At 54.5% G+C, this 23,211-nt stretch overlaps 1 protein-coding gene across 1 annotated transcript; it reads right to left on the bottom strand.

Annotated features, from left to right (window-relative positions):
* Positions 1–2,747: 2,747 nt before the first annotated feature.
* On the bottom strand, positions 2,748–19,645 carry ASTL (astacin like metalloendopeptidase). Its single transcript, XM_003908971.5, has 9 exons — positions 19,480–19,645; positions 18,711–18,836; positions 16,557–16,618; positions 15,192–15,285; positions 14,558–14,675; positions 13,701–13,882; positions 11,052–11,133; positions 10,607–10,761; positions 2,748–5,077 (listed from the first exon to the last, which is right to left on the bottom strand). Exons 1-9 carry the CDS (start codon positions 19,532–19,534, stop codon positions 4,656–4,658), a joined length of 1,296 nt encoding a protein of 431 aa, XP_003909020.1. The 5' UTR covers positions 19,535–19,645; the 3' UTR covers positions 2,748–4,655.
* Between the last annotated feature and the right edge of the window lie 3,566 nt (positions 19,646–23,211).

Genomic DNA, 23,211 nt, shown 5'->3' with positions numbered 1-23,211 from the left:
ATGAGGCTGCCAGGTGCAGGAATTGGAGCCTACTAGCCATAGCAAGGCTTCCTTCAGCTCTTCCCAAACTAGACCTGACCTTGCGCCAACATCCTGTGCCACAGGGATAGGCATAGTTCAGTCCCGGACCAGCAACAGCCAGCAGCAGGAGCAGCTGGAGCGTTCCCCGATGCATAGCAGGGGAGTGGGCAGGCAGGGCACAACGTGGATCCCAGCCCTCCATCCATGCCCTGCCAGGCCAGTGTTGGACTCTGGAAGTGCCCTGGGTCTCCACTCTCCAGACCTTCCCTGAGGCTGTTTGCTATGATGGAGATACCCTGTCACCCTTCCTTCTGTGCTTGGTGGGCTCCTACTCACATTTCAAGGCCCACTCACCAGTCACCACGCTCTCAGGCAGAGGAGGACCTCCATTTTCCAGGTTCCTTGATCCCAGGCGTCACCACTTCCACACTCAGCACACTGTACCCAGATGGTGTCTGATGGGTTTGTTACATCGCCCCTGCCCAGCACAGTGGACATCCCTTCTCTGTCCCCGGTACCTGGCACAAGGTCATTGGCCGTGAGGGACAGTGGCAGCAGGCAACAGTGCACACGTAACATGAGCATTCTAAGACAGCCCAAATGAGGGTGCCCTGGAGGGATGTCCTTGGGAAGAGGGGCCATGGGGAAAGGACCTAGCCGTGGAAGCGATCCACCTTTTCCAAAGAAGGGCAAGACGGTTGTCCCATCGCTGGCTGTGAGACCTTAGTTGGAAGCCATGGAGCCACTTCTCCAGGCCTGAGAGGTGAGATAGTGCCACTAGATCTCCTGGGCTGGGGCTCCAGCAGCTCACAACGGTGCCTTCCCTCCCCTAAGGGCCCAGTGGGACAGACCCCCATTGGGCCACACACCTCACCTTTCTCCAGACGCCCCCCCCCCCCCCCCCCGCCAACCAGCCTTTCAGTCCGTGGGACTCTTATCACCAGACCATCCTGTATGCCCCAACCTCCCCACTTCCCAGATCCTTGGGTCACGTCCTCTATGATAGAAGTCAGTCGTCCTCTCTGCATAAAGATCTTGACAAAACCCCAGCTCTGGTCAAACCTAAATCATCTACCCACTGCCTGCCTTTGACCAAGCAGCTGCTCTTTCCGGAGCAAAACACTCTCTGCATCGACTGGCCTTGCTCTAAATTCGTGACCACAAATCTCCAAACTTCCCTAGTTCGTTCACTTTCCCACTTGTTAAAATTGGCATCCCTCCCTCCCTCCCTCTCCAACCTCCCAGCCGCTCCTCCGCCCCCCAGGCTGTGACTCCACCTGGTACTTAGGGGGAAACGGAAGTCCAGGCAGGAACTCACCCCCTCTCCCGACACCCGCCTGCATCTGACCTCAAACTCTCTTTGCTGATTGACGGGCAAGTCCTCAGCCTGTGCCCTGGAGCCCAACCCCTCTCATCTCACCCCAGGGTTCCCCTGCTTCAGTTATCCCCCCTTATGGTCACTGCCTCTATTCTACAAAGCCAGCCCCACCCCTTAGAAGCCCCCCGCCCAGCCCTGTCCCCTTTCTGCTGCCTCCCATAGCCTCCTCACGTTCTCCTTAACCCCCGCAGGGCATCTGCAGACCCTCCACCAGGGTCTTCTGTGGGTGCCCTACTGCACATCACCAAGCACCAGGCTTGTTCTGCCCTCTTTCTCGGCAGCACTTGGCATAGCAGCCCTTACCCCGGAACACTCACAGTGATCGCCTTGAAAACCACTCTGCAGCCTTTTCTTCTCCCAAACTCTGAAATCAGAGGTTCTTGCTAAGAGTGATTCTCTCTCCCCCTCTAAAGGACGTTCGGCAATGTCTGGAATACAGGGAGGGGGGCCGCTACTGGCATCTGTAAGTAGGAGCCAAAGATGCTGTCAAACGTCCTGCAAGGTTCAGGACCGCCCCCACCACAAAGAATTACCAGGTACAAAATGCTGAAACACTAAAATTAAGAAATGCTGCTCTAAATGCAGCACCCTAGCTCGGTCTGGGGATCCTTCCTCTTCTACACCCATGACTCCCCTCCAGATGCGACAGCACTTCCCCAGGCACCTCCTGACCTGCTCTCCCTGCTGAACTCCAGGTTCCTTCAGCTCACCTACTTGCTGACCCCTTTGGACACCTCAGACCTGACATACCCATTTGCCCCAGCCCTGCCTTGCTTGCCCCAAGGTCCTCAGTGCTGGATTCTCAGTGAACGGTGCAGCTCCGCACCCAGAGCCTGTGCCCTCACCCCACACATGCAATCACAAGTGGGGCCACTGTGACCCCTAAACACTCCAAAAGGACCTGCTCCTGTCCATCGCTGTAGCCCCTCTCCCTTACACAACCGCAGTGGCTTCCCAGCTGTTCTGCTTCCAGCCCATTCTCCAGAATGCATCAAGGACTTTTAAAACCTGAAGTCAGATGTGGCACCATCTTCCTTCAAACCTTCCAGGGGCTGCCGCCTGTTGCTTGTGGACTTGGCTGTGGCCCCCTCCCTGTGTCAGTTACACAGACCCGACACACCTTGCTTTTCCCTGCCTCAGGGCCTTTGCACTGGCTACTCAGTTCCTGAATTTTCACAGGCAGCCTCCTGCCATTTAGGGCTAGGCTGAAATGTCACATCCTCAGAGGGGCCCTTCCTAACCAGCAGCCTAATGGGGTGCTCCCCTCTGCCATCATTTGCCAATGCCAGATGTTTTCTGGTTTGCTGACTTATTCTCCAACCCTCCCCACCCTGAATAAGCTCCATGAGAAGAGGAACCCACCTTGCTCACTGCTATTCCCAGCAGAACAGAGACTGCCTAGTATGTTGGATGAGTGAACAAATTGAGCCTATACAGCTACATGGTCGGTGACTGAGGAGGTGAACAGGTCACAGACCCCTGGGAGGGGATGGCTAGCCGCCTGGGCTTGGTTAACACCCTGGGGCCCTGTACCCTTCCCACCACTCAGGCTGGGGCTCAAAGGACAACTTTGTCCCTGCCCTCCCCTTAAGCCACCAGGCTCAGACAAGTGGCATCTTTAAGAGAACCCAGGATCAGAGACCAAGAGCCAGATCCTAATGGAGGCTGGTGATGGGTGACCCGAGAGCCAGGGGCCTCCCCGGGCATGAAGCACAGCACCTCCTTCCACCCAGCGGCAGAGGCCGAGGGAGTGCCAGCCTCTGTCCCTGATAAATGGGGCACTGCATGTACTGCCTCTGTCCTAGGGCTGCCTCAAGGTCTCTGCCTGGGAGCCTCCCAGCAGGGCTGTCCCCTACTCCTAGGGGCATGGCCAGAGTCCCTATCCACTCTACACTCACGCAGACCCCACTCCCCCAGCCAGGAGCAAGAGGAGGAACAGCACCTCCCTGCAGTCCTTCCCTTGTGCTAATGCCCAGGACTGGGCCGCTGTTCAGTCTCAGGATTCGTGACTCACGACTGAAACCCAAGGCCGACTGAAGGTAGAGGCCACAGTGTCCCCAGTGCAGCCCCAGCATTGACCCTCCAGAAGGCTGGCAAACAGCAACCTCTCCCCAGAGCTTGGGAACTCCAAGCTTCAGCCCTGCACTGCTGCTTCTTGGCCAGGACCCCTGGAGCACTCACTGAAGTCTTTGTCTTCCCTGGAAGGTGGGAGAGCCACCTGGGGCCCCAGAGGGCAAGGGGCGTTAAAGGCACACAAGAGGCAGGAAGGTCAGCACAGCACACTCCACTTTATTATCTCCCCGAACATGTGGGCCTCCTACCCGCTTCCACCCCAAGCAGGCCTTCCTTGACCCTCTGAAAGGCCACCAAAACAGTACCCTTGGGGACTGAGGGGCCTCTGGCCCAGGCCCACTCACTGGCACCCTGGATGCTTTACTTCATGCCTGGGACAAACCTCACGGGGAAAGCCAGGAGCTGGGGCAGAGGAGAAGTGGGGCCTGCCTGGAGGAGGCCAGGCCAGATAACCCCAGCCCTTTCTCCTTCCTAGGCTGCGCCCGGCTGAGCTCCAGGGAATAGCGGTCTGGGGTAGAGACAACCGAGTCCTCTGTTCAGAGGCCAGCTGGGGTTCCCATTGTGCAATCTGGGAGGGGGGGCCCACGTCTTTCTCTTCTCCCCGATGGTGGCAGCCCTTGGCCCAGTACCTTCCTGCTCTGCAGGGCATTGGGTTGGGCTCTCAAAGCCTCCTGGAGAGAAGGGCTGGAGGCCACACCACCGCAGAACGTCCCCCATACTTGGGCATGTTGGGTGGGATGGGAGGCTGTTCCCAGGGTCCCAGCCACAGGGTTACCCCGAGGGAGAGGTAGGGACACCATTAGTCTATGCTGGGGGGCAGGGCCTCAGGCACAGGAGGGATTCCAGGGTTCTGCATGACTGGAACCTACTTCTTCCCCACCCCTTCCAGGACCCGTCCCTGGAGAATGTCACCTCCCATTCCCAGCATCTTCCAGGGCTGGGGCAAAAGTCAAGAGCAGGCAGAGCCAGACCTGCCTTCCCCTATGGCAGAGCTAGAAGAACCCCTGGCCCTAGGAGCCCTTAGGGGAACACGGTGAAGAGAGACGGGAAGAGGCCCGGCCCTCTGAGATGGGGTGGTAGGTTGGGGCTGGAAGACTGTGTGGCCCAGGGGAGCCAAGAGGTAGACGACTCAGCTCCACTGGGCAGAGGACGCCCTCCCTACCTGGGGAAAGAAGCCACAGGCTTAATCTTTGGACCTCCCCTTGAAATGATTTCCAGGTACACAGCCCCCTGGCAGAGCTGGGCTTCCCTGGACAGAGACTGGCTGGATTCCCGCTTCTGAAGATGGGGCTGTGGGCTCAGTGGATGCTCCAGCCAGCCAGGACTGCTCCTGAGCAATACCGGGGGCACCTGCTCCAGGCCTTGACCTCGGGGAGGAAGCCAGGGTCTGAGGCTGCCTTGCCGAGGCCTCCGCACTGAGCTTTTTCAGGACAGGGGACTCCCACCCACGTGGGCTCTCCCCAGGCCCCACGGGAACGGGCTGGCCTCCCGCACTGGAACCACTGGGGTCGGGGCTCCTGGATTCCGCTGACAGTGCCTCCAGAAGCTGCTGCAGGGATGGGGAGGCCAGAGCGGGGCTCCTGCCAGTGCTGTGGGCTTGAGACCCTGCAACAGGACAGACAGGAGGTACAGCCTCAGAACTGGAGGATGACATGTGGCCCGGCTGGGCAGAGCCAGAGCTGGCTTTAGCGTTACTCACAGGGACGAGGAGCCTGGCTCGCTGGAGTGGTGCCCACCCATGCCACCGCCTAATGCCTCCAATACTGGATCCCACACTACCAGAGACCAGGACAATGAAGCCATCCCATCTCTTCCCTGCCTAGCCCCCGAAGTCACCATCAGAACATCAGGCCACTCAGGCTTCTACCACTGCCTCATTCACACCTGAGACTGCCGGGACAGTTAAGTCGCCTGACCCAGCACCAAAGCACCCACCTTCCGGACCCTTCACCCAGGCTGCTCTGCCCGCGGCCATACCCCACCACTTGCCCCGAAACCAAGACCTGCCCTAGAACCGTTCCTGCACGTAACGGCCACATCCAAACCCTGCACTGTGCCAGGAGGTAGGCTGGGGCTTCCTTCACTGTCATGCCAGACTACGACTGTACCCCACCTCTTTGTGGGCACTCTTCCTCATTTAAGCCCATGCTCCCTGGCTGACCCCAGCCCCTCAGCACTGCCTCCCATCCCAGTTCCTCCTGCACACGCAGCAAGGGCTTCACCAGGAGCCTCTTCCCTCAGCTGGCCCTGACCAAATCCTCATTGTCACGCTTCAGCTGGCGACTCTTCTACCAGGTCCTGTCAGCCGCACAGCCCACACCTCCCTCTGGATCCGGTCAACACCAGGAGCTCCCACCGCTGCAGCCCGTTCCTGGGGGCCACCTTCCACAGTGCCCCCTCCACCTGTGCACACTGAGGGAGCACGGCTCTGCGGACACTCCGCAGGCCCAGCATCTTCCTACAGCAGCCCTCCGCACTTCAGATCACTCCCACCTACACAGGCTCCACAGCCTCCATGGCCATCAGCCCCTCAGAGGCAGCCTCAACCCCCTTTCCCTGCCGTCACACCTGTCACCACACCCAGTCCTAGAGCGCTGGCATCCCCCACGTCTACCAGGCATCTCCCACTCTTCAGTCAGCAGAGGCACATCTTCTCCTTTATTTCCATCCCCCTCTCCCTACCTCTGGTGGCCTCACCTCTGTGTAACAGAGGCCCCCGCATCCGTACGTCAAGATCCTCCTGCAGACTTGGGTCTATTCCTGTCTTCTTCCTTCCCACTAGATCCAAGGAAGTGCCTCAGCTCCCACCACAGGCAGACTTTTTCCAAACATTCTGGGTGTCCTTTCTCCCCGCCGTATCCACCCCTCTCTTCTGGCAGGTCATGGTTCCAGCATCCGAATGCGCCTCATGCTCACCATCCTGATAGACCCATCCCTTGACCACAGGCCTTTCCACCACCTCCCAATTCCCTAGTCATGGTAGTCAAACCTCTAGAAAAATTACATACAAGGCTAGGCACGGTGGCTCACATCTAATCCCAGTACTTTGGGAGGCTGAGGGAGGCGGATCACTAGAGGTCGGGAGTTCAAGACCAGCCTGGCCAACATGGTAAAACCCTGTCTCTACTAAAAATATAAAACGTAGCCAGCATGGTGGTGCTCACCTGTAATCCTAGCTACTTGGGAGGCTGAGGCACACAAGACTCCATCTCAACAAAAATTACACACATTTCTTATTACATCTATTTTTTAGGGGTTTTTTTTAAGAAGATACTTAGTGCAGTAAAAAAAGTATAGGGGAGGCTGGGCGCAGTGGCTCAAGCCTGTAATCCCAGCACTTTGAGAGGCTGAGACGGGTGGATCACGAGGTCAGGAGATCGAGACCAGGCTGGCCAACACTGTGAAACCCCATCTCTACTAAAAAATACAAAAAACTAGCCGGACGAGGTGGCGCGCGCCTGTAGTCCCAGCTACTGGGGAGGCTGAGGCAGGAGGATGGCGTGAACCTGGGAGGCGGAGCTTGCAGTGAGCTGAGATCCGGCCACTGCACTCCAGCCTGGGCGAGAGAGCGAGACTCTGTCTTGAAAAAAAAAAAAAAAAAAGTATAGGGGAAAGAATGGTGCTGAGCAACTGACTAGTTACATGAAGAATGAAGTCGGACCCCTTCCTTACACCCTGTTCAAGGGTTCACTCCAAATGGGTCATATACCTAAATGTAAAACCTGAAACTAAGACTTACATGAAAACAGGAGCAAATCTCCATGACCTTGGGTTAGGCAAAGGCATCATAGACACCAAAAAGGAGTGACAAAATGGGTCAGTTGAACTTTCCACATTTCAGATGTTGGTGTTCAAAGGACATCATCGAAAAGTGGGGAAAACAAGAAACATAGGATGTGATAAAATAAGGGCAACATCTGATGAGAGACCTGTGTCTAGATATATAAAGAACTCTTACAACTTAGAAGAGACAACCCAACTGAAGAAAAACAGAGGATATGAACATTCTCCCAAGATACAGATGACCAAAATGCACATTAAAAGATGTTCAACATTAGTCGCTAGGGAAATCCAACTCAAAACTACAATGAGATACTACTTCATACTCAGTAGGATGGTTCTAATCAGAATGATAGATAACAAATGTCAGCAAGGATGGGAGAAATCGGAACCCTTGTATACCGCTGGTGGGAATAAAAATGGTGCATCCAATTGAGAATATCTTAGCAGTTAAACATGGAGTTATCACAGGACCTAGCAATTCTATTTCTAGCTGTATACTCAAAAGAAATGACATGTTGACACAAAATCTTGTGCATAAATGTCCATAGTAGCTCTATTCATAATGGCCGCAAAGTAAAAACGCGAGTGTCCCTCAACTGGTGAATATGGCATATCTATCCAACGGAATGTTATTCAGCGATGTTATTGATACATACGACAACAGGGATGAACCTTGAAACATTAAGAAGCCAGACACAAGAGAATGTGCTATGGTTCCACTTATGCAAAATGTCTAAGATCAGCAAATCCAGAGAGGCAAAGTAGGTTAGCGCTTACCTGGGGCTGGGGGCAGAAGCAGGTAGTGAGGGGAGGGAAAGGGCATTTGCGTGCAAGATGACCTAGGAGTAGAATCTGGGTCCGGGGTTATGTACACTTCAGTCTTCCTGGATGTCAAGTTGTTTTCCAAAGTGGTTACAGCCACTCATATTCCTGTCAATAGGGTCTAGCATTTTCATTCCTCACTCTGTATCCTTACCAGTATTTGGTATCATTGGCCTTTAAAGTGTCCAGTTTAGTGGCTATAGAATGGTATGGTAGTCTTCATTCACATTTCCTCAATTACTGAGGTTGAGTATCTTTAGTGTGTTTCCCATTTGGTCTCAGATGTCTGCTAAGTCTCTTCCTGTTTTTCTGTTTGATGGGTTTTTTTTGGAGACAGTCTGGCTCTGTTACCCAGACTGGAGTGCAATGGCACAATCTTGGCTGGCTGCCACCTCTGCCTCCCGGTTCAAGTAGTTATTCTGCCTCAGCTTCCCTGAGTAGGTGGGACCACAGGTGCATACCACTATCCCCCACTAGTTTTTTCCAGAGATGGTGTCTTACTATGTTGTCCAGGCTGGTCTTGAACTCCTAAGCTCAAGCGATCCACCCACCTCAGCCTCCCAAAGTGTTGAGATTACAGGCATGAGCCATCATGCTCAGCTGGTTTGTTCTTGTATACACACACACACACACACACACACACACACACACACACACACACACACCAGGCACAGTGGCTTACACCTGTAATCCCAGCACTTTGAGAGGCTGAGGCAGGGGGATCACCTGAGGTCAGGAGCTCAAGACCAGCCTAGCAAACATGGTGAAACCCCGTCTCTACTAAAAATACAAAATCAGCCAATCATGGTGGCACCTGCCTGTAATCCCAGCTACAAGGGAGGCTGAGGCAGGAGAATCACTTGAACCCAGGAGGCAGAGGTTGCAGTGAGCCAAGATGGCGCCATTGCACTCCAGCCTGGGCAAAAAGATTGAAACTGTCTCAAAAAAATAAAAATAAAAATAAAAATTTCACTTGTAACCTGTATTTTCACTTTCTTTTTGGTGCCTTTGGACAAAGTTATAATTAATGTAGTTGAATTTATGAATCTTTCTAGTTTTACAGTTAGTGCTGTATCTCATTTAAGCAATCCTTCCCTATCCCAAGGTCATGAAGAGATCTTACTATATATTTTCCTAGACGTGTTAAAGTTTATTACATGTGTCTTTCATGCATCCAGAGTTATTTGTGCATGAGTTAGGAATTTTTAAATAGATGTTAAATGGCTCTAAGACAAGTAATTTAACTGTCCTTTGCTAGTGACCATCAGTGGCCCTTTACCAAAGCTCTGCTTCTGAATGGGATCCGTTTCTGAATTTGGTTCCAGTGGGCAATTGTCTAGCCTTGCCCCAGTGCTGTGCCTTTACATAAAGACGTTTCATGAACTACATGACTAATATCTGCTAGGGAAAGTTTTCTAGTTTTTCCTTCAGGGATGTCTCGGCTATTACTGACCTTCCGTATTTTCATATAAAAACTTTATAATCACCCCGTCAATTGGGAGGCCAAGGCAGGCAGATCACTTGCGGTCAGGAGTTCGAGACCAGCCTGGCCAACATGGTGAAACCCTGTCTCTACTAAAAGTACAAAAACTAGCTGGGTGTGATAGCACGCACCTGTAAGCCCAGCTACTCAGGAGACTGAGGCACAAGAATCACTTAAACCTCGGAGGCAGAGGCTGCAGTGAGCCGAGATTGTGCTACTGCACTCCAGCCTGGGTGACAGTGAGACTCCAACTTTTTAAAAAAAAGAAAAGAAAAAACTATGTATCACTCTCTCAAGATCAACACTGATATTTTGAGTGGGAATTTATAGATTTGGGAAGACTGAATTTTTATAACTTTGCCTTCCTTTCAATAACAGGTATATTTCTCTGTATTTAAGTATTATTTAATGATTTTAATAAAGGTTCATTTTTCCTCAAATGTTTGATATAACTGTCAGACTTATTCCTTGGGACCTTTATGATTGCTATTATAATGGTATGTTTACTAACAATTGTGTTTTCTGACTGGGTGTACAGAAATACGATTTTTGTATTAACTGTATTTACCTTTTCTAATTCTTATTCGTTCTAATAAATTGTTTATAGATTGTTGCTTTCAATACAGGTAATCATCTATTATAAGCGATTTTTTTGCTTCCTTTCCAATCCCCGGACCTTTAGTTTCATTGGGTCTCCCTCAGTGCCCAGGCCCTCCACTGCCACACAATGTGGGGGAGATGGGACAATAGTGGGAAAAGTTGTCTTGGTCCCTGTTTTAATGTTTTACCCTGAACTTTTGCTCTAGGTTTTTGGTAGATGTTTATTATCTAGGCTAAGGGAGTGAGCCCTGTTCCTCTTCGGTCAGAGCTGAGTCATAGTGAGTGTTAACTTTCCTCAAGCGCTGGTTCTGCGTCCTGTGGTAATCCCCCGTGCTCTCACCCTGCTGTCCCTGCGACCTCATCTCCCTCCGTGTCACCCTCCCTGACACCATTAGAGCACAGGTGCCTTCTCCAGGCTCCAGTCACCTTCCTGCCACGCCACTCACCTCTCCCACGGGGCCTGGGGCCACTTGGGCTGCAGCCGTAGAGTTTGAGGACCCGGGTGATGTCCGAGGCACTCAGGTTCCATCGCTGGCCGATGTGGACGCTGGGAGCCCAAAGCGGTGTGATGGTGGGCAGCCCGCGCCGGCTGAAGGCGAGCCTGGAACCCAGTGGGAGACCCCTGAGTCCGGATCAGGGAGAAGCTGGGGCAGCAGAGGGAGAAGGGGGCAGGGTCCTCACCTCCCATAGTGCATCACAGAGGGAGACCTGAGTCCAGACTAGGGAGAGGCTGGGGCAGCAGAGGGAGAAGGGGGCAGGGTCCTCACCTCCCATAGTGCATCACAGAGGGAGACCTGAGTCCAGACTAGGGAGAGGCTGGGGCAGCAGAGGGAGAAGGGGGCAGCAGAGGGAGAAGGGGGCAGCAGAGGGAGAAGGGGGCAGGGTCCTCACCTCCCATAGTGCATCACAGAGGAGTAGTCATAGGGCGTCAGCATGTTGCTGCTCCGAGACTTGATGAAGTTGATTTCAAAGCCTAAAAATACAAAAACAATACAACTTACTGACATATAAAGAGGGAGGGCAAGAAAGGGCGGAGGGCGGGCAATGGCTGGGAGGGTCTTCTAGGAGCTCATAACTTACCCAAGCTGAGGGACTGAGCCCACAGCCACCATTCTCCCCAGCCCCAGGAGGAACCGCAACCTGTACTAGTTGAGTTGGAGGCACAGGGACCCCATGGCTAGCCAATCATCACCTCGTAGCAGTTCTCTCCACCCATCCTTCCTCCTTGCATATTCGCCCTGCATGGGGCTGGTCTCTGCATAACCCACAGCTGCCACGGGTCACACACTGCTCAGGGTCTAGATGCCCCTCCCACCCCAGATGCAATGTCTATTCCTTGACCCAGCTTTGAAAAACTGCCACGCTGACATCGGCAAGTGGTGACCCCCAGTCCCCAGACACAGGCCCACACCTTCTTCCTGCGTCAGGCCACAACACTTCCCCAGACTTGCAGCCCCTCTCCCCCTCGCTCAGGTCCCCCAGGCCTGGGAGGGGCAAGGTTCCCTCCTGCCTTCAGAGGCAGCCCCTCTATCTTTGCCCCCCCAGTTCCCTCAAACCCAGCCAGCCGCCCATACACCCCACCTCGGTACAGCAGCTTCCTCTCCACGAAGCAGACCAGTACCTTCATACCCCAGCACCTGCCTAACAGCTGCCCCTCGAGCTCTTATTTCTTCCTTTTAAAAACTCATTAAGGCCGGGTGCGGTGGCTCAAGCCTGTAATCCCAGCACTTTGGGAGGCCGAGACGGGCGGATCACGAGGTCAGGAGATCGAGACCATCCTGGCTAACCTGGTGAAACCCCGTCTCTACTAAAAAATACAAAAAACTAGCCGGGCGAGGTGGCGGGCGCCTGTAGTCCCAGCTACTCGGGAGGCTGAGGCAGGAGAATGGCATAAACCCGGGAGGCGGAGCTTGCAGTGAGCTGAGATCCGGCCACTGTACTCCAGCCTGGGCGACAGAGCGAGACTCCGTCTCAAAAAAAAACAAACAAACAAACAAACAAAAAAAACTCATTAAACATTTTAAATAAGTGATATATTCATTTAGTTCAAAAGTCAACTATTGAGATGTAGTAAAAGTCTCCAATTCCATCCCCTGCTTCCCGTGTTCCCACTCCCCACCCCACAACAGTTAATTACTGCTATTAATGTGTCTGCCCTAGCAGAGTTTCTGTACGTATTAACCTAATGAGAACATATTAACCTAAATGAAAACAAACAAGTTCTCATTTTTTCCACTGGGGAAGCGCTGTTTTAACCTGTTTTATCATTAGGAATAATTAGTGCTGTTTTCCAACTCAGTTTCTGCTTTTACTCTTTTTTTAATTTCCTCCTGCTTTCATTTAATTTGAGTTGACATGCTCAATTTGTTCTGTTTACTGATATGTAAGTCTACACATTTTCTCTGAGCATTGCATTAGCTGTGAACCACTGGGTTTTGTATAGTCTTTCATGATTTTTGTTTTAGAATTGTTTCAGAGTTGCAGGTTGTCATGGCATTTCATGGTTTATCATGAAATTATCAGGGTAAACTTTCACAACTGTTCCACGAGCATCGGGAAGGATCAGTCTGTTTTCAGAATACAGAGTCACTTGTCACCCCTCCTCACTACCTCCTCAGCCTGGTCTGATTCAATGTCCATCCTCTCCCTTTGTGAGGTGCTACCCACGTGCCCCAGACACCCCTTTCTCTGTGACTCGTGTTTGCTGGGAGCCACTGAGAAAGCGGTGTTTGGGGCTGGGGAAGGTCCCTGGGCCCAGGCAGCTTCCCTGGCTGCCTCACCTGGCTAACATGACAGCAGTGAAAGGTCTTGTGCTGGACGCCCTCCACCTGCGGGAGGCCTTCTTCCCACTCCACCCTCTAAGCCAGATTCCCACCCACACCTCCTCTGCCCCTCCCTCGGTGGGGTCTTCCTGCCTCCTCAACGGAGAAACCCCACCATCACCAGGATCTGATCCCTGGCACCACACAGCTGCTGCTGCCAGCACAGGAACCACAGCCCACCTGCCTCCTGCCTCCACTCTCCCACGGCCACAGTCTGCGTTTCTTCTACCTGCTCACTGGCACATGTCCCAGTCCCACAGCGCTGCCCTCAGCCTGTGACCCAGCACTTGGCTTGTACAGCCTGCTACCTTGGGGTTCCACTTTGGCTCAGCTCCCCAAGCTGGCACACAGCCCCAGCCCACGCTGGTGGTGCCTGGTACATAAGACCACTGCTAGAGTACTCAACAAGCAGGCATCATGGGTACTGCCTACCCCATCCCCAGGGAGAGGACAGTGTCAGCGATGAAAAGCGAGACAGAGCAGGTGGTGGCACCCTAACTCAGGCACAACTACAGGAGGGCGCAGGAAGGCCTGGGGCCCAGAGCAGCGGCTGGACCACCTCCAGGTCCCAGAGAAGCGAGACCCCCACCTTCCCCACAGGAAGCAGGCAGGTGGTGGGGAGGATGGACAGCCTCATCCATGGGAACCAGGCAACTTGGGCCCAAGCCCTGCTGTCCCCTCCCCAGCACCAGCCCGACCTGCGTGTGGCCTGGCTTACCTGGGAGGATCTCGTTCCAGTTGACACGGATATAGCGGTCCCGGTCGGCCCGCGCGTGCTCGTGCCAGAAGCCCAGAACGTGCATGAGCTCGTGCAGGACGATGCCGCGGCCCTTCTGGAGACAGGTGGGTGCCAGGGAGACCACCTGCATGCCTCCACTGCGCCCCACACTCGAGAAGCACCTGCAGGGCGATGAGAGCAAGCAGGGTGAGCGCCAGCCCAGATCCCCCCCAGACACACAGACCTGGGCTCTCCCTCCCCACACACCACAAGACAGACAAACAGCTAACAACAGCTAACAGGCAGGCCCCACTCTGGGCGCTAGTCTCAGGTTCGCCGTTCTCCAAGCCCCTTTACTGCCTGGACTTCTGTGAAATGGGCATACCGGACCCCCATCACCAGCCTGGGCCACAGGGAGGCAGCAGGAACTGATATGAACGCAGAGGACAGAAGCAGCTAAGTGAACACACCCTCCCGGTCAGCCCTGGGCCGAGGCTTTCACACACATTGCCTCAGGCCCCTGACAAGCTAGGAAGCAGGTGTCGCCACCACTCCCGCCCCAGAGGGTGCAGAAGAGGCTCAGAAGTCAGGGAACTTGCCAGGACTCAATGACTCATGCACTGTCTGCCCCACAAAACCCCCCCTCAGCACCCCGGGGAGTCCCCCGGGAGAGGAGGGCTTTGTAAATGAGGGTCTAGCACCGTTCCCATCCCTTTTCCACCTTCCGCCCTGGAGGTCCAGCTCGCATTGGGCAGACCCCTCAGGGTGGGCAGGGGGACTGAGCCCTGGCGGATGGGCCCAGAAATAAATGTTAGACAACAGACAGGTTGACTCCGGGCTGAACGCCCAGCACTTACCCATACATGGGGATGATGGAAATAAAGTCTCTCTGGCCCTGGTAGGTGACAAACCTGACGCACGTGGAACGTTCAAACTCCGCGAGAGCCTCCAGGATGACCTGGCGGCTGAGCTCGTCTGAAAGACACCACCCGGCTGAGCCCCCCAAGCCCTGGTGCTCTTTGAGCTCTGCATGGGGGTCTGGGAGCAGGGCTCTGAACTCTCTCCCAAAATAGCATCAAGAAAGGGCAGCCTAGTGGTGCGTCTCTAATGGTCCCCCATTCCCATGCACACAGGTCCTGACTCCCACATCTTTGCGGTTCTGGTGCCCCGGGGTGTGGCACCCTTAGGGCACAAAGCTGCCCCAAGACAGACCCTGGCTGTGTGGCCTTGGATAGGTCACTGTCCTCCACACCGCATGGTCTCAAGGGGAGCCAGATCCCACTAGACACACCTTCCCATCAGCTCTCCCAGGATTTTAACCCTCCTGACTCGGGAGACCTTCAGGAACAGAAGGGCTTCTGTGGACGGGTTCTTGGGGTGGGGAGGTGGAGGGGAGGTGGTGGTGTAAGAGGAGAAAGGAAGAGAGGAGCACCTCTGCCGCATTTGGAAGAAGGGTCTGAGGAAGGGAGGGAGCCTGCCGCGCTCACTCACCATACTTGCTGGAGAGCAGGAAGGGGACCTCCACGACACCGCCACCACCCGTGGGCCACTTGCTGCTGGTTGCTGACAGCAGTCGGAAGGGACTCTGAGGAGAGAGCAGCAGTTCAACCGCTGGGGACAGAGGCCACCCAAGCTTTGTGCCCCAAGAGTACCACACCCCAGGGCACCAGAAGCCCAAAGATGTGGGAGTCAGGACCTGCGTGCATGGGAATGGGGGACCATTAGGGACGGGACAGAGGCGTGGAAGGCAAGGGGCCAGCTACATGAACCTTGATGCACAAGACCGTCCTTTGGCCTGTGACGAAAGAATTTCAGTCTCAAGCAAACAAGAGGTTAGTCCCTGAGGATGTTGGCTAGGAGGCCCAGCACCCCAGGGTGCCCTGGATCAGAAGGGCTTGGGCCGGCAGCCCCACCCCAGCATGTGGGCAGTGCCCCTTCCAGAGGGGAACAGCCACCAGGCTTCCCTGAACATGGGATGGTCATGGGGACACAACCTATTTGGAGTGAAAGCGAGGCAGCACCCTGGCCTCGGCCGCTCTTCCGCTCTCCAGCAACCAGAGCCCTTCAGAGCCCAGGCCCCACCGCACCCCGTGTGCTTGCGCCATCAGCTGGAGGCATTTGATTCTGCTCCTGGTGGTCACATGCCACCTCCCTGAGCACTCACTGGATAACCCAGAGGGGTCTGCCCTGCCCCCGGGGTCCCCTGGGAGCCTTGGGCCAGCCTCTGGCTCTCCTGCCCAGAGGCTGTGCCATCCGTGGGGGCCTCCAACGAGACAGTCTTGCCTTCCCCTGGGTCACTGTCCTATTCAGGAGCCTTCTGCCATTCCCAGTCGCCTAAAACACAGCGCTGCTGTCCTGGGCACAGTGTTCCCTTTTCTGCTAGCAGGGCACCCCCAATCCCCAGCAGCCTCCTCCCTTCAGATGCAGCCGCTCGACCACAGCCAAGATGGTCAGGCTCCACATCACTCCTTGTTCCACCATCCCCAGGTCGCCACTGCCACCAGGCCCTTTATCCCCCACAGGCCACTCTGCCAACCCCTGCTCATCTATTCTTTTATCTGAGTACCTCCCCTGGGCAGGATACCAAGCTGCGTCAAGTGTTCAAAACCTTCTCCTTCAGGAAGCCCTCTCAGGCCGACTGTGCCAGCACTTCAGACACCAGCCTCCCTTAGCATTCAGGCTGGCTTATTCGTACTTCCTAACGAAAGAGTCGCTCTGACCTTGACAAACAGAGGCAGCTACCACTCTGTGTATGTCCCTCCCACATCAGGCCCCACGTCACCCAGGGTGGGCTCCGAGGGCCTGTCACCAGCTGTGGGCTGATCCACACCCACACACGTCAGAGTGTGCACTCACCGGCCGGACGATGTCCCCCTCGATGAGGAAGCTGCTTTCTGGGGTTTCTTCCGGGATGAGCCCTGGGAAGGGAGGGAAGGACGTGTTGGCCCATGTCCCCCAGCACACCGACTCGAGGGACAGGCCAAGCAAGTCCCTCAAGTCTATTCTTGTGTCTTTCCTAGTGGATTGTTACTATTATAACTTCTTAAATGGCCTGATAAAAGTATAGGTCACTGGCTCTCCGAGCCTGGGTGTTTAGCTAAGTCATTAGTCGATGTTTGAGAATGTCAGCCACCCTGGCAGGACTGTCTGCAGGCGTGAGGAGCTGGGGGGCAAAGACGAAGGAGTCTGAGGTTCAGGGTCTGTCCCTCCCCTGACTGTGGAGTTAGAGGTTCCCTGAGCACTGAGGGAAAGTCGCACAGTCCCTTAGTGTGCAAGGCTTCTCGGCTGGACCGCATCCTTCCCCTGCTCAAACACAGCCCACGACCTATCCGGTCCCAAGCCCGGGTCCCTGTGGTCAGGAAGCAGCGGCGTCTTCCAGCCTGAGCCGTACTCCTCAGAACAGGCCCTGGGCTCTCCCGCCCACCTCATCCCCCATCTATTCCTCACCCATCTGTTATACTCAGGCCCCTTGAGGTGGCAAATTCAAATTTGTTCCACCGTCAAAGGTAGGCAAGCACCAGCTCTCGCAAACCCCTCACCCCTCTTAGCCCCTCTGCTTCGCGTCTCTCCCACAAGTGACTCATGGAGGGAGTGAGGAAAGCAGGAGAGAAGGCAGGGAAGAATCCAGGCGCAGCCTCAGCTGGATTCCATGGGCGCTCCGGACCACAAATGGCACCTCTGACTTGCACAGCCTTGAGGCAGGGGCCAGACTCCTGGCCCTTAGGAGTCACGGTGGGCCACCTCGGGCAGGCGAGGGAGTAGCCCCCCGGCACCTCTGGCTGAGGCAACTCCTTTTGGCTGGGGGCCAGTCTTGGGAGGCAGATACAGCTGTATGGCATTAGCCATATTCACAGCGGCAGGTGCTTCTCAGGAAAGCATCAGGTGAGGCACGGACAGCCGTTCTGAGATAGCCTCACTGTAGGTGATAGGATAATTGGGGTCACCGGCATTTGGGAGTTTTCTCCATTGGTTCTGGTTACCTCCAGACCACTCACGGTGACCCAGGTGCGGGGCGGTGCCTGGGGCTCAAGGCTCAGTTGGTGCTGGGCCCCTAAGTCAGCTCTCGGAGGAAGAAGGGGGCAGATCACACAGTGGCTACCACATCTAGTAGGATCTCACCCACCCTTAGGGCAACACTGGCCCCTGCTCCCTGGTGCTTCAGCCCTCATTGCTCCAACATCTGAACTCCAATCTCCATCTCGACTGGCTTTGTTCAGGCTATTTATACACCCGCATTCCTCAGGTGACATCCCCAGATAGCAAGACCCTGAGCCTCAGACTTCCTAATCACACCTGCAGACAGTCCTGCACAGGGTGGCTGACGTTCTCAAACATCAACTCATCGCTTAGCTCCACACCCAGGCTCACAACGATCTATACTTTTATCAGGCCATTTAAGAACTTAGTGTTTCTTATAAAAGTAGCAATCCACTAGGAAAGATACAAAAAGAAAAAGTAGACTTAAGCAATTGCCCATAGAATTTCCACCCGTTCACACCTGTAGTCCCAGCTGCTCGGGAGGCAGAGGCAGGAGGATCACTTAAGACCAGGAGTTCAAGACCAGCCTGTGCAACACAGCAATACTACTCCATCTCTTAAAAACCACAGCCGGGTGTGGTGGCTCACGCCTATAATTCCAGCACTTTGGGAGGCTGAGGTGGGCAGATCACGAGGTCAGGAGATCGAGACTATCCTGGCTAACACGGTGAAACCCCATCTCCACTTAAAAAAAATAAAAATACAAAAATTTAGCCAGGCATGGTGGTGGGTGCCTGTAGTCCCAGCTACTCGGGAGGCTGAGGCAGGAGAATGGCGTGAAACGAGATTGTACCACTGTACTCCAGCTTGGGCAACAGAGTGAGACTGTCCAAAAAACAACAACAACAACAAAAAACACAGCCTAGAGTAAGCTGGTCCATTTCCTCCCAGGCTCTGCATTTCTGAGCGTTCAGTGTGGTTTTCCCACTACATAATGTCATGCGCCTCCAGGCCCTGGGAAGATGCCCTCACCTTGGTTAATTGCAGGAATGTCCTTGTCCCAGGAGGCCTGGGTTCCCTCAGGGGTGAGGCCATCTGGGAAGCTGGTACCACAGGCTCCTGGGCAGCTGGAGGCCAGGGGCGCTCCTAGGATCATACCTGGTCCAGACAGACAGGGGCATACACAAATGCTTGGAGCATCCACCAGTGAGACCGGACAGCAGGACATGGGGTGAGTGCGGGGGATCAGGCTGTAAGACTCAGTCCCTAGGAAGAGTAGGCTCCAGCACAAAGCCAAAGAGCCTTTCCAGCCTCCCTGCTCAACCCCAACTAGCGCCAAGGTCTAGATGACCTCGGGAAGGAGCTCCCCTAAGGGGACCAAAAGGGCACGTGCCCCACCTATGAGGTAGAGGAGGAACAGGAAGGAAGGAGGCAGGACAGACCTCAGGTTCTGACGCCCGTGGCAAGGGCAGGGCCAGCCTCAGACCTTTCTCAGCCCAGGCTCTTGGACAATGGGCTCAGCCTGGAGTGGGGACTTACAGCCTACCCCCACCCCAAGATAAGTACGCCTGGGGCACAACACCTGCCATCTTCTGCCAGGCAGGCCCTCTGCTTCCAGGGCCTTCAGGAGGCCTCCCCTTGGCCCCCAAGAGCTGACTTCTAGAACAACCCTGGAAAGCTCTGTGCTCTGAGCCACTGAGCTCAGCTACAATCCCTGCAGGTTCCAGCCACAACCTTCTGGCCTCTCCCCAGCTTTCTCCAGGCTGGCGCCAGCAGCAGGAGGGACAGGCAGCCAGCTTACCTGGCAAGGAGAGCAGACCCAGCACCCAAGGCCAGAGTCCCCCTACACCCTCCATGGTAGAGTCCTGCTGCCCCTTCAGCAAACAAGACTAAGCCCCAGCAGGACGGAGTAGCCTAACTACAGAACCAGCACTACCACCACCACCTCTTAAATAGCAGCTGCTCCAGCTCCCACCTTACTCCCACCAACCACCTCCGCCTACAGCCCCGCCCCAACCACCTCCACCTGCAGCCCCGCCCCAACCAGCTCCACCTACAGCCCCGCCCCAACCACCTCCACCTACAGCCCCGCCCCAACCAGCTATACCTGCAGCCCCGCCCCAACCACCTCCACCTGCAGCCCCGCCCCAACCACCTCCACCTACAGCCCCGCCCCAACCAGCTCCACCTACAGCCCCGCCCCAACCAGCTCCACCCAAAGCCCCGCCCCAACCAGGTCTGCTGGCAGCCCCTCCCGAGCCTACCTGTGGCTCCCACCCCAGCCCAGTCCCCTTCCGGGCTGCAGTGTGTGAAAGACAGGCGGGACCCGCTTGGAGTGTGGCTCTGCTGAGGTGCCTTCCCGCCACCAGGGGGCAGAGAGACATCGCAGAAAACTGCTCCAGGCCCAGCGGAGGCCCCAGCCCCGGTGTAGACCTATCCTCCAGCGAGGGAGACCCCCTTTTCCTGCCCCGGCCTGTGCTGAGACGCGAGGAAAGCTGCCTGAGAACCTGGGGGCACCCCCTGTGTATCTCTGGAAGGAGGTAAAGGTCACTACACTTTCACAAGCTTTTATTTTAGTACATATGGGAAAGTTCACTATCACAAGCACAGGGCTCCAGGAAATCTCACAAACTGAACGGTGTGCAACCAGCACCCCAGAAAGCCTGCCATGTGGGAAAGGTGAAACCCCCAGATGCCCAGAGCCTCGCAGGGAGTCCACCCCCCTAATCCCACAGCCGCTGGCATGATCAGTCAGTGTCTATTCCCATTTCACAAATTTGGAAATTTAAACTCCTTACCTATATCCCCCCTCCTCCATACACCTGAGCCCCAGAGCCAGGTCACTCAGGGCCCCACCTGGACTGAAATTCCGGAGGCGGGGCTTGTCAGCACTGGGCAGCATTTGGGGACACGCCCACAGTCACCTGCGGCCAGCGAAGGGAAGCGACAGAGCCAAGAAGACGAGCTATTGTCCACAAGCACCTTTCAGCATTCCTGCTCTGCCTGGAATCCAGAGCTTCTCCAAAGTCAGGAATCAGAATCCCAGGGAGACCGTGATGGAAGCAGATGCCCTGCTGCCAGGGCAAGGTATTGACAGATGTCAGGATACACACCATGGATATGCTACTTAGCTTGTTGTGGTCATCATTTCACAAGGTATGCGTATGTCAAAATATCACGTTGTACACTTAAACATTTACTACTTTTATTTGCCAATTATGCCTCAGTAAAGCTAGAAAAAATAAGTAAAATAAAGAATAGGACTATCAAAAAACAAATGCATGAGGCTGACCACTTAAGTTGAGTGTTCAGGCAGGCGCAGTGGCTCATGCCTATAATCCCAGCACTTTGGGAGGCCAAGGCAGGTATCACGAGGTCAGGAATTCAAGACCAGTCTGGTCAACATGGTGAAACCCCATTTCTGCTAAAAAAAAAAATACAAAAATTAGCTGGGCACGGTGGTGGGCGCCTGTAATCCCAGCTACTCCGGAAGCTGAGGCAGGTGAATCGCTTGAACCCAGAGGCGGAGTTTGTAGTGAGCCGAAATCGCACCACTGCACTCTAGCCCGGGGGACAGAGTGAGACTCCATCTCAAATAAAAAGATGAGTGTTCAGTAAAAAAAATTAAAGTAGGCCAGGCGCAGTGGCTCATGCCTGTAATCCCAGCATTTTGAGAGGCCGAGGCGGGCGGATGACTTGAGGTCAGGAGTCTGAGACCAGCCTGGCCAACACGGTGAAACCCCATCTCTACTAAAAATACAAAAATTAGTCGGAAATCCCTTGAACCCGGGAGGCGGAGGTTGTAGTGAGCCGAGATTGTGCCACTTCACTCCAGCCTGGGCAACAGAGTGAGACTCCGTCCCCAAAAAAAAAAAAAAAAAATTAAAATAATGACAAGAAATAATCACCCTGCTTGGGGAGAGAAACAGTCTTTATGAGGACATGCAGTTGATCTGAGGGTATTTTGCTGAGTGAAACAAGCCAGTCACAAAAAGACAAATCTTGCATGATTCTACCTTCAAGAGGTATCTAGAGTAGCCCAATGCACAGAGACAGAAAGTGGAACAGAGCTCACCAGGGGCTGGCGACTGGGGAGGGGGGTTATCATTTAATAGGTATAGCATTTCAGGTTCGGAAGATGAAAAAGCTCTGGATATCTGTTGCACAACGATGTGAATACACTTGATAATGGTAAAGATGATCAATTTTATGTTGCGTTCTTTACCACAATTCGAAGTTTAAAAACTTAATAGGAAAGAAGGAAAGGAGGGAAAAAGAGAAAGAGAAGGGCAGTTTGCTAGATGACAAGCTATAAAGAGCACGGGGAAGGGAGGAGAGGGGAGTGGGGCTGGGTACTGGGTAGGGTGGGATGAGGTAGGGCCGAGGGTGGGGTGGGCAGAGGCCTCAGCCACCAATGCAGCTTCGTGTGAGATGAGGCTGTGTGGTGTGAAGTCCCCTATGACTTAGAGCCCCAGATGTCCCCGCCCACCCAAGCTGGGCATGGGGGTACAAGTGGGTCCCAACAGATGCCCACTCAGGTCCTAAAGAAGGCAGAATAGCAACCCCAGCTCTGCCCAGTTCACACTGGAGTGGCTCACCCCACCCCTCAGACAGCAGAGGGAACAAGGATCACCCTTCATTCGGCCCCACAGAGCAAGCGCCCACCTGTGCCAGGCTCCAGGCACAAGGCTGAGCAGACCCCATGCCCAGCCGTGTTGAGTGTTCATCCTGGTCCAGATGCACACCTCGTACCTGCACACTGAAACTTCGGATCAACCTCACTCCTAGGGCTGTAGTTACCTAACATTTTCTGAGCGCCTACTACGGGCGGGTACTATATGGATTGACTTGTGTAAGTCTACATCCTGAGAGGTGGGGGCTAACAATGAAACTCCATTTTACAGACAAGAAAACTGTATACAGCAAGGTTAAGCAAAACCAGCCCCCACACTGTCAAACTGTGCGGCCCCCTGCCCCACAAGTACACCCTCCCAGGCATTCAGGATGCCGTAAGACAGCAGTTCCCAACCTTTGTGGCACCAGGGATTCGTTTTTGTTTGTTCCTCTATGCAAGATGGAGTTTCACTCTTGGCACCCAGGCTGGGGTGCAATGGTGTGATCTAGGCTCACTGCAACCTCCGCCTCCCAGGTTCAAGCAATTCTCCTGCCTCAGACTCCTGAGTAGCTGGGATTACAGGCACCTGCCACCAAGCCTGGCTAATTTTTGTATTTTTAGTAGAGACGGGGTTTTGCCATGTTGGCCAGGCTGGTCTCGAACTCCTGACCTCAGGTGATCCACCCATCTCGGCCTCCCAAAGTGCTGGGATTACAGGCATGAGCCACCGCGCCTGGCCCAGGATGGTGAGGGGGATGGTTTCTAGGTGATTCAAGTGCATTATACTTACTGTGCACTTTATTTCTACTATTACACTGTAATCTATCATGAAATAATTATACAACTCACCATAATGTAGAATCAGTGGGAGCCCAGAGCTTGTTTTCTTGCAACTGAAGAAAACATCTGGGAGTGATG

The sequence above is a fragment of the Papio anubis genome, chromosome 14, assembly GCF_008728515.1.
Source record: "Papio anubis isolate 15944 chromosome 14, Panubis1.0, whole genome shotgun sequence".
Lineage (NCBI taxonomy): Eukaryota > Metazoa > Chordata > Mammalia > Primates > Cercopithecidae > Papio > Papio anubis.
Note: the sequence above shows the minus strand (reverse complement) of the source record. Positions and strands in the feature narration are given on the sequence as shown.